Source organism: Vulpes vulpes, chromosome 15 (genome assembly GCF_048418805.1).
Source record: "Vulpes vulpes isolate BD-2025 chromosome 15, VulVul3, whole genome shotgun sequence".
In the NCBI taxonomy this organism is placed as follows: domain Eukaryota; kingdom Metazoa; phylum Chordata; class Mammalia; order Carnivora; family Canidae; genus Vulpes; species Vulpes vulpes.
The window spans coordinates 26,808,458-26,826,036 of record NC_132794.1 but is presented as its reverse complement, the minus strand read 5'-3'; the positions used below and the strand labels follow the sequence as shown (position 1 = coordinate 26,826,036).

At 33.8% G+C, this 17,579-nt stretch overlaps 1 protein-coding gene across 12 annotated transcripts in view; it reads left to right on the top strand.

Annotated features, from left to right (window-relative positions):
* The window catches only part of USP25 (ubiquitin specific peptidase 25), a 136,698-nt gene that overhangs the window by 74,916 nt on the left and 44,203 nt on the right, over window positions 1-17,579 (top strand). For all 12 annotated transcript variants that reach the window (XM_072740930.1, XM_072740929.1, XM_072740926.1 and 9 more), the window contains 6 exons: window positions 2,422-2,495; window positions 6,675-6,823; window positions 12,515-12,642; window positions 13,029-13,124; window positions 14,454-14,612; window positions 15,204-15,430. In XM_072740930.1, coding sequence (XP_072597031.1) covers window positions 2,422-2,495; window positions 6,675-6,823; window positions 12,515-12,642; window positions 13,029-13,124; window positions 14,454-14,612; window positions 15,204-15,430 — 833 coding nt within the window. The remainder of the gene's footprint in view (window positions 1-2,421; window positions 2,496-6,674; window positions 6,824-12,514; window positions 12,643-13,028; window positions 13,125-14,453; window positions 14,613-15,203; window positions 15,431-17,579) is intronic.

The window sequence follows — 17,579 nt, the reverse complement described above, 5'->3', positions numbered from 1 at the left end:
CCACTAATATTTACATCTAAAGATTCATAGATATTTACATCAAGCAAGATAATTTTTGGATTGTTCCTCTCCCCCATGTCAGTCTCAAGTCCTTTTTATTCTCATATTATAAAATATGTAAGGTGTGAAGTAAATTTTTCCCATAGAGTTAAAATGCCCAAAGACGAAATATATATAATGCGAGAGGATACATTGATTTTGGAGTCAAATTTGAGTTCACTTTGCCGCTTGAGCACTAACCAATTTTGCGAATTTAGGCAAGTGAATTAACCTGCTCTACAGCTTCATTATCAGTAAAATAGAAGTAATTGTACTGTTATCAGTCATAGTGGGCTAGATAGTCCAGTGGCAACAGCTCCAAAACTTTGTAGCTTATATCATATTATTAGATGTGTCCAGTGGGTGTGAGTAAGGGACTCTGATCATTCTTTAACTCAGAGCCCCAGAATAAGGGGCTCTGATCATTCTTTAACTCAGAGCCCCAGATGCTTCTCCTCATCATCCCTTCTGGGATTACCATGGCAATGAAAGTACCTGGCTTTCAGGGTTTCTATCACACATTACTTCTGCTTACATTTTGTTGGGAAAAACAAGTTATGTGGTCTGCCTAACTTCAAGTGAGGGGGAACACCTTAAACCCATTAGGATGGCTACTATTAAAAAAAAACAAAAACAGAAAATTACAGGCATTGGTAAGGATGTGAAGAAATTGGAACCCTCGTACACTGTTGATGGGAATGTGAAATGATACAGCTGATATGGGAAACATCATGGTGGCTCCTCAAAAGATTAAAAATAGAATTACTATTCCATGGAGGAAATCCTTTCACAATGTATACATATATCAGATCATTACATTGTATACTTTAAACTTTAAAGGTTAACTGTATGATCCAACAGTTCCACTGCTAGGTATATATTAAGAATTGATAGCAGGGTCTTGAAGAGATATTTGTACATCCATGGTCATAGCATCTCATTATTCACAATAGCCAAAAGGTGGAAAACAACTCAGATGAATGGATGGATGAATGGATAAACAAAATGTGGCATACATAAAGTGGAATATCTTTTAAAAAGAAGGAAATTCTGACACATGCTGCAACACAGACGCTAAGTGAAATAAGCCAGTCACAAAAAGACAAACACTGTATGCCACTTACATGATGTGTCAAGAGTTGTAAAACTCAAACAGAGAGTAAGAATGGTGGTTGCCAGGGCCTGTGGGGAGGGAGAAATGTGGAGTTGTTCAGTGAGTGTAGAGTTTCAGTTTTGTAAGATGACAAGACTTCTGGAGATCGGTTGCACAACAATATGAATATACTTAACACTATCTACCAAACACTTGAGAATGGTTAGATGGTAAATTTTGTGTTATGTATCTTACCACAAATAAAATTTTTAAGTATGTCTTAACCACATACCTGAGAGTAGAAGACCAGAAATCTTTTTGAGTATCACTAATAACTACTGTATGGCCTCATAGCATTGTTTTAAGGATTAAGTGAAATACTTCCTACCAGTTTTTTTTCCCCTACCATTTGTTTTAAGGAGTAAGTGAAAGTGCATATACTACATTTATAAAGAGACCATGTCCTTCCCTGCCTCTTTTTTTTTTTTTTTGAGCAAATCAATTTTACTGGTTTAAACACAAAATTCATGAAGATAAATTATGTACACAGTTGTGGATACCACACACTTTTGTGTAGTAATGCAAAGATAAATTGTGTTTTCAGACCAGAGAGAACAAAACATAAAAATGAAAGGTTAAAAAAGTATTGACTTCTGTTTGCTTCAAGCGAAAAAGGAAAAAAAAATCCACAGTGTATATGTTAAAGAATTTGGAAAATTCACAAATGACTAATCATGCCTGCAGCATGAAGAGTAGAGTAGCTTCTGAGCTGCTTTGTGTCAAAGCTGGTGTTTTGCTCCTTCGTTGGTGACAGCTGCTATTTTTGAATGGTGTGCACTCTTCTCTTTAAATATAGGAAATGATATTTAAGGTTTTATAGAAATTTACTCTAATAGTGGCTTTTTTTTTCTTCTCAACAAGTCCAAGTATGCATGTATTGTACAGACTAAAAGTGTGAGGTCAAAATGAATTATGATAATAAAAGGATCAAACATTCCTTGAACACAGACTGTGTCAGGACCTCTTGTAATGTTGTCCCCTGCAGCAACTCATTTTAACCCTTACAGCAGGCCTTTGAGTTCAGTTACTGTTATCCTCAATTGTCAGGTGAAAAAATGGAAGAATACACTTAAGTGCCTTGTCCAAGGTAATGTCAATAGCAGCACTAAGTGAATGGACAGCCACATAAATGTTACCATCTTGGCATATACTATTGTTCTTTGGATGTTTTCTCTATTACTTACAGGTCCAAAAATCACAACCGCATTTATGTTTTTACCATGCTTTAGGGATGAAGAGAAGCCAAAGAACCCCATGGTAGAGTTGTTCTATGGGAGGTTCCTTGCTGTGGGAGTACTTGAAGGTATGGATATAATACATGTTTACTCTTTATTACATTTGAAGAGATATTACCTATTAGCTCTTGTCTTGATAGTGACTCCTTACTTGTTGAATGGTTTTTAATTTTAATTTGATTTACTCTGTCTAGTAGTGCCTGTTGCATTGCTACTACTTATTTGCAAGAAAACAGTGAATAATAGAGTGAATGAAAAGGAAGTTTTAAGCGTGCATTATCACATGCTAATATATAGTGTCATCCTGATGTTCTTTCCCTGAGAAAGCTGTGATTCTGTGAATTGTTGGGGTACAGGGATTAAGGGGGGGCAATGGTTTTGAAAATAATATTGGAGTTGAATACTGGTTTGGGGATGATGGTTATTGTTTCTGAGGGTTTCAACTCTTTGTTGAAATCTGCATTTAATAATTTAGCAATTTAGTATAGTCAAGGTATTACCTTTTTCAGGTGATTATAGAATTATTTAGGCTCTGGTTTTCAAGAAAGAATCGTACTTTTATCTTTTGAAAGATCATTTAGGAGTGATACTACTTACTCCATCTATCCTAATGCCTGTTACTTAAAATCTGGGTCTGACCAACAGTCTTTTTGTTTTCCTAATAAGGAAAGGGCACTGACTCATTAAATACACTTCAGATAATAGTAATTACTATTGACAAAGCATCAAGTTTTGAAAAAATTTGAAACATTTGAAAAACTTTTCAAATTTTCCAAATGGCCCAATGTATCAACTTTTGGAAAATTGGTTTTCCTTCAGGATCTTAACTAATGGATTCCTATGAAGCGTTGTTTGAATATAATTTTATAGTGTAGGATTCAGAAAAAGTTAATGACTCAGGATTTAGTTGGGCATATAAAATGTTACACTGAAGTGTGTGTGTGTGTGTGTGTGTGTATATATATATATAGTATATATATATATATGTATATATGCATTTTTTGCCTCAAATGGTAACTATTCATTATATAAATAGTGGAATATTTTACATAGTGTGTTACTTTCCAATTTGGGATGTGCATAGTGTCATACTGTATTTGAAGTAGTAGAATAGCTCTAATCAGGCGGTGACTGTACTATTTATACCCTTCCTACTTGTGTTACCTTGAATCTTAAAAGTGATTTATTGAAATAATTTGTCAGTGTTGAAATTCTTGTACTAGATATTAGTTGTTTCAAACCATTGTGCCACGTAAATGTGGTTTAGTACATTTCCACGTGAACTATGTATTTGCTTCAGTAAAAATAATTTGCTCTCAAGTTCTATCTCTAATCATTTTTATGTGTATCTTCCTTATACTTTCTTTTAGACCAGCGACTCTCAATTGGAGGTGATTTTCATATGTTTACTAAAGTGTTCTCTTTGCAGAAGTTCCTCAACTTTTCCAGAACATCTAGTTCATTGACCCCTTCATTTTGTTCCTTTTGGCATTTTTCTTTACTTGTGCATTATGATCATTTTTATAAACATCTAATTCCCCCATTCCCTCTCTGCTACCTCTGTAGCTGTTCTCTGACATCACTTAGCTGCTCATTCTCTCTCTTATGTGCACTGAGTACCTGAGTATTACTGGGGAAAAGTCAGTCAAATGGGCTAACTATAAATGGATCATGAATTGGTAGTAGATAACTAAGCTTCACTGTCCCAATCCTGTAACACTACTGTGCTTAATTGTTCTGTTAAATCACTTGTTGTACTTGTTGTACTTGTTCTGTTAAATCACTGTCTTCTATCCCATTTTCTGTAATAATGATTTTTACCTTTTTTACTTCTAACTTCTCTGGCTCTTCATTCTCTGAAAAAGATCTTCCCTCAGGTTTTATGGATTTACCGTGAAGCTAATGAAATCTAGCCATAGGTCCTGTCTAAGGTCCTGAATCTAATTTTGTGTTTGTAATTTTGTATCATAGTACTTAAACACAACTTTCCCAAATATGTGAGCTTTACGCTTCACAACCTCCATCTATTCCTACCTCTACCACATTCTTTTTATTTGTCCCTCCAGATTATAAGGAATTCTTCTATGAAAAGGCTGTCATTTATATGTGCTCAGAAGCTCATCTCTGCATGCTTTCACTCACCCCTGACTCTCCATCATCCTGCCTTCTCTTGTATTTTCAGTGTCCCCCTCTGCTGTCTTTCTCATAAGTATTTAGATGTGGTTTGGTAAGTCACATCTTTAACAAAAAAGAGCTCCCTTCACCGTCTTTTTCAGTTAATCCTATTCCGTTAAGTCCCCCTTAAGAGAGGAGTTTGTTTTTACCTGCTAGATGCCCATGTATTCAACCCATCCCACTTTTGCTTCTGGCCCCAAACCTCTTCTAAAAGGGATCTTTCTAAGATCAATTTCCAATATGTGTTTAAGACTGCAGGATCCCACTCAGTTCTCATATTGAACTCTATGCTATTTAGTCTCTCTTTTTCCTCTTTCCTATATTCTGTCTTTAAAATCATTTCTCCAGCTTCTGTGGCACTATATTCTCGTTTGTTTGTTTTTTTTTTCCTGCTACTGTGGGTATTTTATTTTATTATTTTATTTTTTTTATTTTTAAGGATTTATTTATTTATTTATGATAGACAGAGAGAGAGAGAGGCAGAGACACAGGCAGAGGGAGAAGCAGGCTCCATGCTGGGAGCCTGATGCGGGACTCGATCCCGGGACCCCAGGATTGCGCCCTGGGCCAAAGGCAGGCACTAAACTGCTGAGCCACCCAGGGATCCCCCTGTGGGTACTTTTAGAAGTTATAGTTAGCCTCTTTTAGCTAAGGTAGGAGATCCTTGGGGCTCAGCTGACGCCCCCTGCCTTTTCCATCTTCTAGTTCCCTTGGCAATTTCATTCTCTCCCTTGATTAACTGCCATCAGTAGCCAGCAATTCTCTCATTGTAACTTCAGACCTGAAGATTAATTTTAGTTACAGACTCATATTCAACTCTCCTCTCAACTTAAAATCCAATGGTCCATTCTAAAACAATGGTTGCCACTACTACCTTAAAACTAAAAGAAAAAAAATTCTATGCTTTTTCTTTAGTGGAGCCCCTTTCAATACATAAACAGTCAATTCAGTTGTTTATGATAGAAACTGAATATCATTCTTGATACCTTCCTTACAATTCTGCCCCCCATCCTGCCAGTGAGCCAGCCACCAGTCAATTGTATTTACTCCTTCCCGAATATGTGTATAAATGTCTGTGTAATTTCATCTGCTTTTGTACACTTTTACTTTTTTTTCTCACTTTTTTCTCTTTTTCTTTTTTTTCACTTTTACTCTTAACGCTGTATTCCATGTTGCCTTTATTTCTACATGGACTCTTCAATAGTCACCTACTACCCACTTAACAGAGAAGCCATGTGGATGTTTGAGAGACATAAATGTGATCCTTTTATTCCTAGGTTTAACTATTCAGTGACTTTTTGTTATATTCAGAAGAAAAAATTCTTAACAAGGCCTTATAAAACTTTGTAGATTTTAAGACCTTACCTAACTCTTCATTGTTATCTTCCCATTTGCTCCCCTAAGTTATAATGTCCTTCCCTTAATTCTTCAGACAGGCCAAGTTCTTTGCATCCTTGAAGTCTTTGTGTATATTATTCCTTGGCTAAGAATTCTCCACAGCACTCTGACACTCTGGCCTGGCTAATTGCTACTCACTGTTTAAATCTCTGTAAATGTCATTTTGCTATGGAAGTCTTCCTGCTCTACCCTCTAGCCCTTAAACACTAGGTTAGCTCTCCTTCTTATTTCCTTTCACAGCACTATCTCACCACACATTTTATAGCACTTATAATGATAAATAATATATTATTAATAATTACATGTATAATTAATGTACATAGAATGTAATGTCTTTCTTCCAAAAGAGGTTGAGAGTTTTCCTCAGTTCAGGGACCCTATAGAACTTTTTTGTTCACTGCTTTATATATTTGCAGTGTTTAGTGTAGTATCTCGTCCTTACAAAGTGTTTTTTGGAAGAATATATATACACACACATGTGATTACCTACATACGTACAGGTGTGTAATTAATATCTACGGCTGGATATGAATCTGCATATGTGCATGCATAAACCAACAAGAAAATGATAATGACTACCCTATGGAACAGAGAGTGATTGTTTTCAGGTTCAGGAGGTAATTCATATACACATTTACTTATTGAGTACTGATTAGCTTTCCCTTCTCCTATAGGTAAAAAATTTGAAAATACTGAAATGTTTGGTCAGTACCCACTTCAGGTCAATGGATTCAAAGATCTACATGAGTGCCTAGAAGCTGCTATGATTGAAGGAGAAATTGAGTCTTTACATTCAGAGAATTCAGGAAAATCAGGCCAAGAGGTGAGTTTAGGATCTTCTTTGTTTCTCTTTCCCCAGTCTTTCTTATAGTGTGGTAAAGCACAATTTAGGTCTCTAATTATAAAACTGCCTCATATCTGAGAGAATACTCAGATTATGTGTTTGGATTTAATTATGGTAGCTTAGGCATTTGGGAAACCAGTACAAACAAGTCTATAATCTATGTTAAATTCTCACTTGACAATTTAGCTTAAAATTTTCTGTTAAAATCCTCTTTTAGGAAAAAAAAAATCCTCTTTTAGGGCATTACTGAGTCTGTGTAGACTTTTTAGGGAAGGTACCAGTCATGGTAGCATGCTAGTCCTGGAAGTAAACAGGGAAAGTGCTGATATTAGGATGGAATTTTATATAGACATCTGTTACTTATATCCAGTAGTGTTGGAATTTGTCTAGATTCCTTTTTTTGGTACAAATTATTGTGTAATGGCAGAAGGGCAGATGGAAGAACTTGCTCTCTCAGGAAAGATATAACTTAACAAATATAAACCTGCTTATTTGTTTCAATTGGTCTCTGCCTGGCCTCCCACTCTTTCTTTATTCACGTCTCTAGCTCCATCTGTACATCCATCCATTCAGCCATGTATTCCTCCTTATGTGTTACTATCATGGAAGGCAAAGGACAGATCATTGCTCCAAATTCAGTTATGAAGCAGTCGCTGATAGTTGTCTACTTCTAAACTCCATGCATGAGGGTCAGCATCTTCACCTGTGTCATTCTTTATTATATCCCTGGTGGATAGTACAATGACTGCAAAAAGAATTATGTAATACATATTTATTGACTGAATGAATGAAATGTCTCTGTGTTATCAAAAAAGTTTCTGAGGACTTTATCCCTGAATAAGGTGCTTAATAGATGTTAAGTGATGATATCTCTGTGTTTTTCTAAACAGGGACTGAGTTCTTGTGTCTTTCAGAGTAAATTGCTTTTATCTGAATATGTGCTTTTTTAAAAAGATGGAATTCTCTCTTTCCTGTTTTATCTTCATCCTCATTTCCTTCTCTTCCCTTAGACACCCAAATAAACAAAATAAATTAACATTTACAATTTTTTGGCTTTTTTGGGGGGGGAGAGAGAGAGGGAGAGAAAATATTTGAATTAGTTTTTCTCTCTGTATCATAGATCATCTACTTCAGTGATTCTCAGCAGATGCCTAGGCCCTACTTCTAAGCTGTCAAATCAGAATGCAGGGTAGAAATGTAATGCAGTACATGGGCCCAAGAGCTCCACCAGTGATTTCCATAGAGACCTCCAATTAAGAATATTTAAATTAAACTTATTTTTATTGATCTCTAAAGATTGAGACTCTCAGGATCCCATAATGGAATAGGAAAGCAGACCCCCTGCCTAAAATGTGACTTGTGTTATATTAAATAAAAGGAAGATGAGTTTAAGCAGAAAAAGGAGGGATTGCATTTTCCTTACCCTATCAGAGGAGCTTATAAGTGAAATATGCATTAGTTTATTGATAAATAATTTAGTAATTAATTGGTAAATAATCTTTCTCACACATTCCACTTTTAAAAATGTTTTTCTTACATTGAATCTGAATTTCATTATTTATTTTAAATTTAATCTGAATCTCATTATTTATTTAAAAAGATTTAGTTTGTCCTCCATCTTTGGCTTCATACTCTGAACTGTGTATATATTTTCTGCCTTGGTTTTTATATCCAACCTATCAAATACAGTGATATGTTTCCTCTGAATTCAGCAGTTTGTAAGGAGTCTTAGTAAGAACAAATTCAATTACCTGTATTCCTATTACCAATTGCCTAGATTTGTAGAACACAATAGTTTCAATGATAATTCAGCCTGGCTAAAGTAGACTATCTTAAAGGCTTTTAATAATGTACTTAAATTATAGTCTTATTTCATTATGTCCTTCAGAGTGACTGTTCTGTTTCTTCTTAACTTTGTATAAATACCAATTCAGTAACATCTTAGGCTTGTTTATAAATTGACATAGTCCCTGATAACACCTTTTATCTCTTAGACTATTATTTATTTAAAGGTTATTGATTTTACTTTGGTACAGAAAACCTCTTTTGCTAAAGTAGCTGTGATCAAGTAATACTTAGAAGACCTTTAGTGTCCTGAATCACTCATGTTAAAATATCCAGTGGTCTATAAGAGTTTAAATTTCTGGAATGCCATACCAAGAGACAACTGAATGAATTAAAAATTATAGATCTATGATAACTACTTATAAAATATTTTTCAAATCATAAATTTTAAAGTTTAATTACGTGATGTGCAGTTTATAGATGAATCAAACTTTCTAGGAAACCTGGAGATTTTTTTTGATTGCCTATTAGAGCAAAAACCTTTCGAGCAGTGAATACCTCATTTCTTGCATGGGTATTCACTTCTTACACATTTTCTTTTAGACTGTCACTATACACGTGTAAGTATTTGTATTTGTTCATACTGTCCTGTGACTTGCATTTTTCCCGCACCAGTACATCACGAGCATCCTTCCAACGTCAAAATATATGGCTCAACACCATTCTTTTTAAAACCTGCAAAGTATCACATAACCTGTATTTCTAAAATTAATTTAATTCTTCTGTGAGACATTAGTTGGACAAAGAATCATTTCAAAGAATATCTTTTTAAAAATTTATTTATTTATTTATTCATGATAGACATAGAGAGAGAGAGAGAGAGGCAGAGACACAGGCAGAGGGAGAAGCAGGCTCCATGCTGGGAGCCCGACGCGGGACTCGATCCTGGGACTCCAGGATTGCTCCCTGGGCCAAAGGCAAGCGCCAAACTGCTGAGCCACCCAGGGATCCCCAAGGAATATCTTTCTATAAATATAAATACCTTGAGAACTTAGCAATGAAGAGTAGTCAGAAGTAGAATCTTTGGATCACCAGGCATACTCATTTAAAAATATAAGTACTATCAAATTTCCCAAAATTCTACTAAGTTGTACTAAGTTATAGTCACAAAGTTGTACTAGGTTATAGTGAAAGTTCTACAACAAATTTTATGGAACTTTAAAAACTAAATTAGATAAACAATACCTATATATACAATATTAGATATCTGTGATGTTATATGGGAAATTTATCTTTTAGAGTGAAAGGGCAAATGTGTGAAGCCAGTTAAATGACTAAAACTAATTTTCAAGTTGGAATAGAGCTGTTTGCTTCTCATGCTTGATTTATATCCTGGTTTTGTTTGGTGTTCTGTGGGAATTTGAAATGGTAGGTCTTATTTTTCTGTCCCCTGCTTCCCACATTCGTGTAATCTCACAAAAGCAAGGTATTTAAAACATATTAAAAATCAGCTATTATAACTCAAAAAGATGACTACATTCTCTCTAGAAAATACTTTTGTTAAGTTAGATTTATAGACATAGAGTTCAGGAGCCCTTTTGTTGCCAACGTTATGTTTTTTATTCATTAGCTGCCCAATCTATTACTTCCTTAGGCTTATTATATAATCTGATAATAAATAAAAATAAAATGTGTTTAGAGATCTGGAAACTATAAGCATTATTTTTTACCTTTAATGATCTGTGTCTCACAAGCATGGCATACCAGTTAGAGAAGTAAATACAGTTTTTTATTGAATGAAAAGAATAACATTTTTTTTTTAAAAAGATTTTATTTATTCATGGGAGAACACACAGAGAGAGAGGCAGAGACACAGAGGGAGAAGCAGGCTCCATGCAGGGAGCCTGACGTGGGACTCGATCCCGGGTCTCCAGGATCAGGCCCTGGGCTGAAGGCGGCGCTAAACCTCTGAGCCACCGGGCTGCCAAAGAGTAACATTTCGAAAGAAAAATACTTCATATATTTAAAATTCTAGGTATATACTGCTATACGTAAAATCCTAAAATCACAGAGCTAGACAAATCCTTAATATTTTCTAAGATGAAATAAAGGACTGTCTAGCTATCTCTTTGGTCCCCATAGCTTTAGAATAAAGTGAAATCCTTCCAGTCTTGTAGGAAAAAAACTGTTACTGCTGTTATAGGAAATACATTCACAACAGAGACATATTACATAATTATTATGAACATTCTTTCTTAAGTTATAGAAGTTATTTCCTGGACTTTTCATGGTCTGCTGAGAAGCATACCCCCAGTTTGGGTGATTTTATTTCTATTGGCCATGGTAGGTTTCCATGAATTAAAGTATGTAACTATTTAATTTTCATGGTGACATTTAAAATACTGCAATAAAATATGAAAGCAATAGTTCTTGAAACCTACGTACTTATTTTAGTATCACAAAATGGAGTGGAGAGTAGTTATCCTAAGGCATCAAAAGTTTTCTTTGTGATATGTATGGAGTATGTTTTAATTCTTAACAGTAATTTAAGGTGTGTATTAGAATTCACTAAAATTCTTGCCAGTGTCATGTGAGAACAAAGTAAATAAGCAGTCTTTGCTCAAGAAATCTTCAAACCTAAGAGATGCTCCTGATACTAGATCTTTCGTAACTTTCTCTAGTCTACTTCAGTTTTAATAGCCATATAAAAATACATTTCTTAAACTTCAACTTTTGGTAAAAGATAAGCCACATCTAACTCAGGAAATTTCAATTCATGTAAGATGTAGCATTTTGGGACAGAAAAATAGTTTTAAATAATTATTTTTATTAGCTTTACTTAGAGAAAAGTAGTAGCTTACAAGATCTTAGTCAAACCCAGTTTGCCAAATGTTCACTGTTACTACTTTTTTTGGATATCTGAATTTAAATTAGTGTACTCTTAGCTAATTGATATTTGTGTGGTTGCATTTTGTGGCACTTGAAAATAACACATACAATGTAATGTGTGGCAGTTACTTTTTACAGTAGTACATTGTGTGATTTACAGTAAGCATTAAAAATATTTGTTGCATTATTTTATACTTCCATATTTGATGACTCATGAGTTTTTGTTCATTTCTTTTTAAACATGTGTTTATGTAATACTTGAATATTTTTTTGAAAGTAATTTTCTTTGAAATTTTGTTACATTTATTGCTTAACAATTGCCAAAGTTTGTGGAGCAATTGGCTCATAGCAATGAGGTATTTAATTCTTCAAACACTAGTCATTTAAAGATTTTAAATATAATTATCATTAGTTTAAACTCCGTTTTAGTAATAGCTTTTTTTTCTTAAATTAGTCAGTATTCCATTAGGAAAATTAAAAATAAAACAAGGGAATATCAGTTTCTAGTTTTTAATAAGAATTGTGACCATTTATGCTATAAAAATTGTGTGTGTGTACAATTTTCTTTGTCAAGATTTTTGAAGTGTGGTTGATTAATAAGTATATATACCATTCCTGGTAGTCATAGTGACATAATATTGAAGAAGCCAGAGGATTTGTTAAAATTTGTTAAAAGTCATGCTTTTAAATAATGTCTGTAGCTTTAGGTTAAAAAACCTAATGTAAAAAAGTATTATGGAAGAAGGAGAGTTGTTAGAAGATCTTTTTTCTTTGCTGGTTGACTATTATTCCCATCCTTGGAATTTTTAAGTGGTGTGGAACACTTTTGGGAAGAAGTTGGATTTTAATTAAATTGCCTAGCTAGTCATGTATTTGTGGTGCGAGCATTGTAGATGATACATCTAAAAATGCCATGCTGACACTCTGTGTGTGCCTCACACTGCAGTAGAGAAAACAAAAGGTGATAGTAAGGTTTTTGTTGTTGTTTTCTTTCAGCATTGGTTCACCAAACTGCCACCTGTGTTAACATTTGAATTGTCAAGATTTGAATTCAATCAAGCATTGGGAAGACCAGAAAAAATTCACAACAAATTAGAATTTCCTCAAGTGTTATATCTGGACAGGTATGGTTTGGTATACAGCATGACTTGGTTTTGAAACTGTTTAGTAACCAAGTAAAGAATTATTGTGTTTAGAGAAAAAATTTGCTTAATTTCTTTAGAATTAGTCTTTTTTTTTTTTTTGCATAATATGTCCAGTACTACTTGTCAAGGAAAATGGAGTTCTCTTTCTATTTAGAAAAGTATAGTTACTGGGAATTATAAGGAAGCTAAAACATTTATTTTTGTGTTTGTTACAATTTTATGAAATATTCTTTTGTCTGATATTTCATTGTAAAATTTTAAATTTTACCTTTTGACCTTTTGTGGTGTTGGCTAGACTTAGTATTGTATCTATTTCCATGATTTTTTAGAAATGGTAATATTGTTTTTTGTTTTTTTCCTGATAGATACATGCACAGAAACAGAGAAATAACAAGAATTAAGAGGGAAGAAATCAAGAGACTAAAAGATTACCTCACAGTATTACAACAAAGACTAGAGAGGTATTGTAACTTTTATGAAACATATGGGAAGTCATATTTTTAGTGATTATCTGGAATCTTTCATTTTAAATTTGCTTTGGGTGACTTATAATTCTAGTAATAATCACTCTGAATTCATATTTTGCTTGAATAGTTTAGTTTTGAGTTATGTTAGAAACTAAAATAATTCTTAGTTGGCATTCATGATTATTTTAGTGTTTTAAATTAAATATTTTCATTGTTGACTAGTAATAATGCTCTTGGTGTTGAAAACAGTTAGAAAATTAAATTAATGTTAAAAAAAATATCCAGAAAAGGGACACTTGGCAGGCTCAGTCAGTAGAGCATGCAACTCTTGATACTTGGGCTGTGAGTTTGAGCCCTACATTGGGTAAAAAATTACCTAAAATAAAAAACAAAAAAACAAAGTTGAACTAATTTAAATTTTAATGTTTCTTTTTGTATGAGACTACATATCATTCTTGAGATTTCCGTGAAAATGAATGGTGACTGAGTTTTTCTGCTTAATACAGAAGATACAAACTCTCAGGCCTCTCATTGAGACTTTATAAAGAAGGGAAGCAAGTCAGGTGTAAGCTGATAGGCAAAGGGAGCTTAGAGAGCATATCCCTGAGAGAGGAAGTGCTCATCATCTGTACTACCGGGTGGGACCATGTGTGACACCACATGTGAGTATGTCCTACTATTTTTGATAACTTCCCCAAAGTGCTGGAATTTAGACAGATGCTCTGTAGTTCAGACAAAAGTCTATAGGCTAAAATGTGGCCTGAGAGATCTCAGTTTGCAACCTCTGATTAATCTGTATCCCTTATTTTAGTATTAATTTGAAAATTAGCCCCAAATTTGTTAAACAAAAATAATGTATTATTATTTCAATAATTTTTATTTTTAAAAGGTGTCTGTAATCATATTAAAAACTAATCAGAGGTTAAAAAAACTAATCCTAGGTAAAAGGTAGAAGGATAATATTAGTCATCATCCTAATCATGAGACCAGATGACAGATCTAAAAATAAAAACAGTCTCAGGAAATGGAACTGTCAGTATTCATTTTCCTATTGGGTTACAACTTAGAGCAGCATTTAAAATATACAACAGTGTACAGACACATTCAGTTGTAATCAACTTTGTTTCCCTTAATTCGGAGGACATTTAAGTTCTTTCTTGAATGTGTCTTTAGTTTTAACATCCTCATTTGAAAAAGAAAATTAATTGCATTGTTGAGGAAGATTTATTAAAGTGTTTTTATCATGTTTTATAACAATTACTAAAAACAACCAAATGTGTTTTATATACAGCTAAAAGCATTTATACATCTTATGGTTAACAGATATTTAAGCTACGGTTCCGGTCCCAAACGATTCCCCTTGGTAGATGTTCTACAGTACGCATTGGAATTTGCTTCAAGTAAACCTGTGTGTACATCTCCTGTTGAGGATATTGATGCTAGTTCCCCACCTAGTGGTTCCACACCACAGACATTACCAAGGTAAAATGTTTTCCTGATTCAGGAGCCAGCTGTTAACTATATTATATAGTGATATAATTGATGCTTTAAAGAGGGTTTTATAAAATGTCCATTGTGATTTATTTTAGTGGACTCTAAAAATACTAGATTCACTTAGAAGGTTGTGCATCTTCTGGATGCTTTCTTATTTCACTGTTTCAATAGATTTTATGGTAGTGGATTGGAATTTTCATCATATTTTTTTTTTCTGTTCAGAATTATACTTTAGGTTGTTTTGGTATAGATGTCCATCTTTTATCCCTGAAAATACTGTTAAGTTGGTTTCTCCTGTAATGTAAGCTGATATTATATAATTTTGGTATACATAAGATTTATTGACATGATTAAGCCATTTCTTCTATAAAGCCACAATTTCATTCTGATAATAATATATTCCTCATATATTAAGTATATCATTGGATATTAAATTAATATACATATTTATTTTTCTAAAGGCCTTTTCTTTTTGAAATTATAATTTCAAAAATTAATGCTGTGTGTTTGGCACAATTTTTGTCCAGAGCTTCAGCTTGGAAAATTTAAAAATGAATATTTTATGATTTAAAAATATAGCACAACAGAACAACAGGGAGTCCCTTCTTCAGAACTGCCAAGCACATCACCTGCATCAATAGCTGCCATTTCATCAAGATCAGTAATACATAAACCATTCACTCAGTCTCGGATACCTCCAGATTTGCCCATGCATCCAGCACCAAGGCACATAACGGAAGAAGAACTTTCTGTGCTAGAAAGCTGTTTACATCGCTGGAGGACAGAAATAGAAAATGACACCAGAGGTAAGAAGCTTCTCATAGCATAGCTACTGTCGCCTCAGATGGCTATGTATAATGTTAAAATTGAGAAGGGAAGTCACCTCTGGATTTCATATATAAATATTATAAAGTATTTTTTTTTCCTAGAGAGTGTTTTCTATAAAAGAAACTAGTCTGGCCACCTGTTTTTATGATCTTAATATCAGACTCAGAGAGACCAACAGATTTTCCCTGGACTATTTAGTTGATTAATGACATAGCAGATGGTCTGATTTTCCTGTTTAGTACTCTAAATTTATATCAAACTGGTATTCACAGCTACTTCATTAGTGAAACATCATACAAGATTAAATTATATATTTATCAATAACATCCTTCCCCTTATGTTTGTGGAATGAGTTAAAGTGTTAAAAAATTATTTTAAGTTTAAGAATTAGAAATGTGAATTTTATTTATTTTTTAAAAAAGATTTTCTTTATTTGAGAGAAAAAATCAAGGGGCAGTAAGAGAGGGAGAAGCAGACTTCCTCCTGAGCAGGGAGCCCATGTGTGCCCTCTCCCAGAACCCTGGGATCATGACCTGAGCCAAAGGCAGACACTTTTTTGTTTGTTTGTTTTTTTCAAAGGCAGGTGCTTAACCAGTTGAGCCACCCAGGTGCCCCAGAAATGTGAATTTTAATCTTCAGTCTGCTCTAACAGAGATTTCCAGATATGGTCTAGGAGCTCAGTGCCAGTTTGTAAAGTGTTTTAACTGGCATGTAGCAAAATAAGAAAAATAACAGTGCTCCGTTAGGAGTATGAGGGTGCATGTTTGCATGTGTATATATGTTGGTGTTAAGTTGCAACCTGGCCTTGGAAGGAACTCTCCTTTATTCCCCAATTATGTCTTTGCTACTTTAGTGTTCTTAAGGTAGCCTTTTTCTTTTTTTAAATGAAGTGATGTTAATATTTTATGGTAGATTTTATTATAATTTTTCCTTACATGGCAAAATATAATATCCTATTATCATCACCCAATTTTATCCTAATTTTATTCTATGTAAAAAGAAAAATCTAAGAGCTACTGTTTTATAACAAAAGATTGGAATTATTTTAAAGAGTATGGCTTATTGGGGCCCAACTTGACTATAGACGATATGTAAATAGCAGTCCTAATGTAATGTAATGTAACATAAATAGGATATAATGGCAACCAACAATTAGCATTGGTAGCTATAAATATTTCCCTTAGTATTTTTCATCTATGAGGGAATTTTTTACATTTGAATTCATTAGGAAACATTTATTGAGCACACTGTGTTTCCTGAACACTGTAATAGATATTGGATAATTTTCTACGGGACTTGGTAGATTATATTTGTTTTTATATGACTACATTTGGAAGGGTGGAAGCTAGGAAGCTTTTGACATCAAGGTAGGGCATTGAGGGAGGAGAGAAATGAATAGATATGATCTACTCTTTGGAGAAAACTGACAGAGATAGATCACTGACAAGAGGTGAGAGAAAGGGAGGAATTAGGGATGATTTCCTTAGATTCTCATGCTGGAATGAATAGATAGATGGAATATACTTTGGAAAAGGGCAAACTGGTGGATGAGCAGGTTCCGCACCTCACAGGAGGAAGTAGAGGAGTATGATGAGTCCACTTTTGGCCATTTTAAGTTTGAGAAACTTGAGAGACATTCATCTGATAAGGCTTTGGACCTTAATACCTAATAGTTTGGACCATAATAATACTATGGATCAGGTGGGATTTTCCTTGGAATATTTGTTTCCTCTCTTTTATCCCTGTTATTAGCTATTAGCATTATTTTTTTTATTAGCATTATTTTTTAACTATCGTATAATATTGCAGTATCTGAGTAGGATGTAATTTATTTAATTTCTATATTGATTCTGCAAATAGTGCTGGCCCTCCACATGCATACTGACACACTTTTGTGAGTAGGATATATTCTTCAAAGTGCCATTTCTGGTCCAAAGTGTATATATTTGAAATTTTAGCTGTTTTGAAATTTTACCTCCAAAACATTGAACCAGTTTTTATTCCCACTAACTGTGTGGGAGAGCCTGTCTCCCAAAATCCTCCTTAGCCCTGGGTACTTTTTAGATTGTGGTAGCCTGAATGTTGAAAAATGGTATGTTAGTGTCTTAATTTGCATTTCCTTAATTA